At 63.3% G+C, this 3,453-nt stretch overlaps 1 protein-coding gene across 1 annotated transcript in view; it reads right to left on the bottom strand.

Annotated features, from left to right (window-relative positions):
* The window catches only part of CORO1B (coronin 1B), a 4,028-nt gene extending 919 nt beyond the window's left edge, over positions 1 to 3,109 (bottom strand). The window contains 10 exon segments of the mRNA XM_030887580.2: positions 282 to 309; positions 622 to 707; positions 1,094 to 1,239; positions 1,352 to 1,456; positions 1,711 to 1,800; positions 1,802 to 1,831; positions 1,908 to 2,089; positions 2,221 to 2,350; positions 2,423 to 2,545; positions 2,866 to 3,109. Coding sequence (XP_030743440.2) covers positions 282 to 309; positions 622 to 707; positions 1,094 to 1,239; positions 1,352 to 1,456; positions 1,711 to 1,800; positions 1,802 to 1,831; positions 1,908 to 2,089; positions 2,221 to 2,350; positions 2,423 to 2,545; positions 2,866 to 3,105 — 1,160 coding nt within the window. The 5' untranslated portion in view covers positions 3,106 to 3,109.
* Positions 3,110 to 3,453: the final 344 nt, after the last annotated feature.

Genomic DNA, 3,453 nt, shown 5'->3' with positions numbered 1-3,453 from the left:
ATCACCATGGGCCTTGAAGGGCCCGCTCCTATCAATCCCCCACCCTCCAAGCCCTGATGTCTCCTGAGCCTGTCTTGGTTACGGGTGGCAAGGGAACCTCAGTCATCTTGCCTTCCCCCTCCTGAAGGTCTGCAAGGTCAGAGGGCAGCACCTGGCCCAGTCTTGTGCCCTTTCATTAGGACGCTGGTGGCCACCACCTCGAGTCTGCACCCTTCCCCACCTCCTCCGATGGCTGGCCCTGACTCACTAAGCTCAAATTGCCCTCCTTCCCCCTTTAGATGGGGCCAGCCCCTGTGGGCTGCAAGTCAGCTCTGAGGTTTGTGGGAGCCATGTGCACACCCCCATGAACCCAGGAAGAGGGTGCTGGGCACGCTGACTGACTGGTATCCTCACGTAACCCCAGGGGGAAGGTTTGAGGAAGCAGGCCCAGGTCACACGGCCCTCTGCTCGCCGTGGGATTCTCCGGCAGCTTGCGGCCAGCCCCTCCCTCCATTCCCACGCCCGCTGGCCGGCCCCACCTCCTACAGGAGGCCTATCTTGACTACCAGTCCCCCAGCCCTGCCAGGCCCCTGGCCACGCCTCCCGCTGACAGACCCCCGCTCCAGGACCCCGTGGAGCCACCTGCTGGCAGAGTGCTGAGTGGCCTCACCTTTCTTGGCACAGTCATGACAATGGGCTCACACTTGCGCTCATGAAGCTTATAGAACCTGGGGAAGGGAGGGGACCATGGTTGCCCGGTCAACTCTCCTGGCTCCTTCCACCCACCACCCACTGACTGATCCCGGACCCTTGAGCAGTTCTTAGGACTCCCAGCACCTGCTGCCTACTGCCGGCAACTCCTATGAACTCTGCCATGGGGTCAATGCCAACTCATAGCCCTGTAGGGCAGGGTTCCAAGACTAACTCTTCACAGGAGTAGAAAGCCCCATCTTTCTTCCTCACAGCGGCTGGTGGTTTTGAACTGCTGACCTTGCAGTTAGCAGCCCAACAAATAACCATTATGCCACCAGGGCTCCTAGTTGCCCCCCCAAACTGGACCCCCTGAAGGTACCCCCAGACCAGCCGCCTCCTGGCCAGTCAGCACCCCTCTTACCGGGCAATCTCACACTTGCTGACCTCCAAGCCCCTCTTGGGCATGCTGCCCATGCCCCTCTGCGGCTCTTTGCTGGTGAAGGTGTTCAGGAAGTGGATGTAGGGGGCCTCGTTAGTGATCTCAAAGTACCGGATGCTGGAGTCACCCTGGAGGGGCACGGGGGTGGGGTGGAGAGGGTGGAGGGAGGGTTGGACATCAGCATAGAGGCAGCCCCTCCTCCCCGGCCCTGGCCTTGGCCCTGGCTCCAGCTCAGCCGACCTTGCCACAGACATAGACCACGCTGGTGTCCGGGTCGTAGAAGGGCAGCAGGGTCCCGTTGCTGGAATCCAGCTCCTGCAGAGCCATGGGCTCCTCCAGGTTGTCCTGGCACGGAAAAGGAAGGGGCAGTCAGTCTCGGGCCCTGCCTTGCCCTTCCAGCTCTGTCCACACCAGGGCCAGCTCTCCTAGCCTGTTGCAGACCAGACAAGCTACTCTTTAGGCCTCACCGGTCACAGCACAAAGCACCAGGCGTGTGACACCGCGCATCAGGGGAGCAACTTGGAAGGCTTCCCAGAGGAGGAAGCAAAGGAATCACGAGGGCAAAGACAGGGGTAGATGGGGAGGGGGTGGGCACTCACAGGGTCCCAGAGTGCCAGCTGCCGCTCACTCATGCGGCTGAATCCTGTGGTGAGCACCTTGCCATCGGCTAGGAAGACGGCCCGCATGGGGCCTGGCGCCCTCGTGGGCCTTCTCCCGCTCCTGCAGGGAATGGGTGTCAGTGCAGCGGGGCCCTGGGCCTGGCTGCCACCTTCCCCGTCCCCGGGGGGCCACGTACCGCCACCAGGGTGCCACGGCGGGGGTCAATGATGCGCACGCTCTTGTCCTTGCAGGCAGAGCAGAAGAGGCTACCGTTGTGGTTCCAGCACACGTTGTAGATGAGGTCGGGGTGCTGCGTGTCTAGGCGGTACAGCTCCTCGGCCGTGCCCACGTTCCAGATGAGCACCACATTGTCGCAGCCTGGCAGGCAGGCCATGGGGGCTCATCAGCCTGGCCCACCCTCGGAGGACAGACGACACCCCTGGGGCCTCGGTAGGGATCCCCAGCTGTATCCGGGCATGGGGATGTGAGGGCGGGGTGTAGGGGCTGACCTGCGCTGAGCAGCACATTGCGGGCCGTCGGATGCCAGGTGATGATGCCCACTCGCTTGGTGTGTCCCTCCAGCACCACCACGGGCTCGGTCAATGGGGAGGTCAGCCCGCTTTCAGGGATTTGCCAGACCTGGGGGTGGGTCATGTTGAGCCTCTGCTCCTGCCAGACCCCCCAGCCCGCATTCCCAGGTCTGCAACTCACCATCACAGTGCAGTCCTCCGAGCCACTGGCGATGACCTCATCATTGTGGGGACACCAGTCAATGTCCAGGACGGGGCCTGTGTGCCCACACACCGTTGGGTAGGCCTTGTCAATGCGGCCCGTCTGGAGGTGTGGGGAGGCAGTCAGCAGGGACTCCCCAGGCCTTTCCCTGCTTTGTGGAGGGGGTGACCCGCTGGCCTGCCCCAGAGGTAACCATCTGCACTGTGATTGACTGCCCCACCTGCCTACTTTATTGCCTCAGGAGCAATAAAACACTCCTGAGTGTTGTATGCCCTGCAAGCTTACACCTCCTGCCCCATCAAGCTGATTATGGTGCCCCGCCCGGCCTGGAAGCAAGCGTGGGAACAAAGAAGGGGGCTGAGGTGTGCGCCAGGGTAGGTCGGGCAGGTGCAGCCCAGGCTCCCCCAGTCCCACCGGCCCACCTTGCCCAGGGGGAGCACCAGGAAGGCGCCCCCGCCGCTGGCCTCCACAATCACTGCCAGGAACCTGGGGTTGACGGCGCAGAAGGTGCTGTCCCAGGTGACACGGGACACCCGAATGTCTTCATAGCACTGGTCATTCTTAACCGGCTGGCCGAACACGTGCCGGAACTTGCTCTGCCGAACCACTTTGCGGAAGGACATGTCTGCAGGGTAGGGAGGGGTGCGTCGGCACAGGCCCATGTCTCCCGGGGCCCCGCAGGCAAGCAGGGAGACAGCAGCTGGAGGCCTGGCTTTCAGGGTCCCCAGTTACAGAATGGGGACACCAGGGCGGGCGCGGGCATCTGAGGAAGTCATTGACCCTGCCCTGTGCGTTGGGGGCCCTGAGGGCTTAATAGCCCCTGCGGCCACTCTCTGGTCCTGGTAGGCGCCCCGATAAGGGGGCAGGGTTTGGGAGGTGAGTGATGGGGGGAGGGAGGGGGGGAGGGGGACAGGGCTGCTGGGGGTGCCGAACTAGGCCCCCATTTTTAGTCTGAGGGGCGAGGAGGGGGCGGGCTCCACTGGGCAGCGCAGCTCCGGGCATCAGGGGAC

Source organism: Echinops telfairi, unplaced genomic scaffold (genome assembly GCF_000313985.2).
Source record: "Echinops telfairi isolate 266 unplaced genomic scaffold, ASM31398v2 ScPeMD7_7417;HRSCAF=8455, whole genome shotgun sequence".
Taxonomy (NCBI): Eukaryota; Metazoa; Chordata; class Mammalia; order Afrosoricida; family Tenrecidae; genus Echinops; species Echinops telfairi.
The sequence above is the reverse complement of the archived record's forward strand: the minus strand, read 5'-3'. Positions and strand labels throughout refer to the sequence as shown.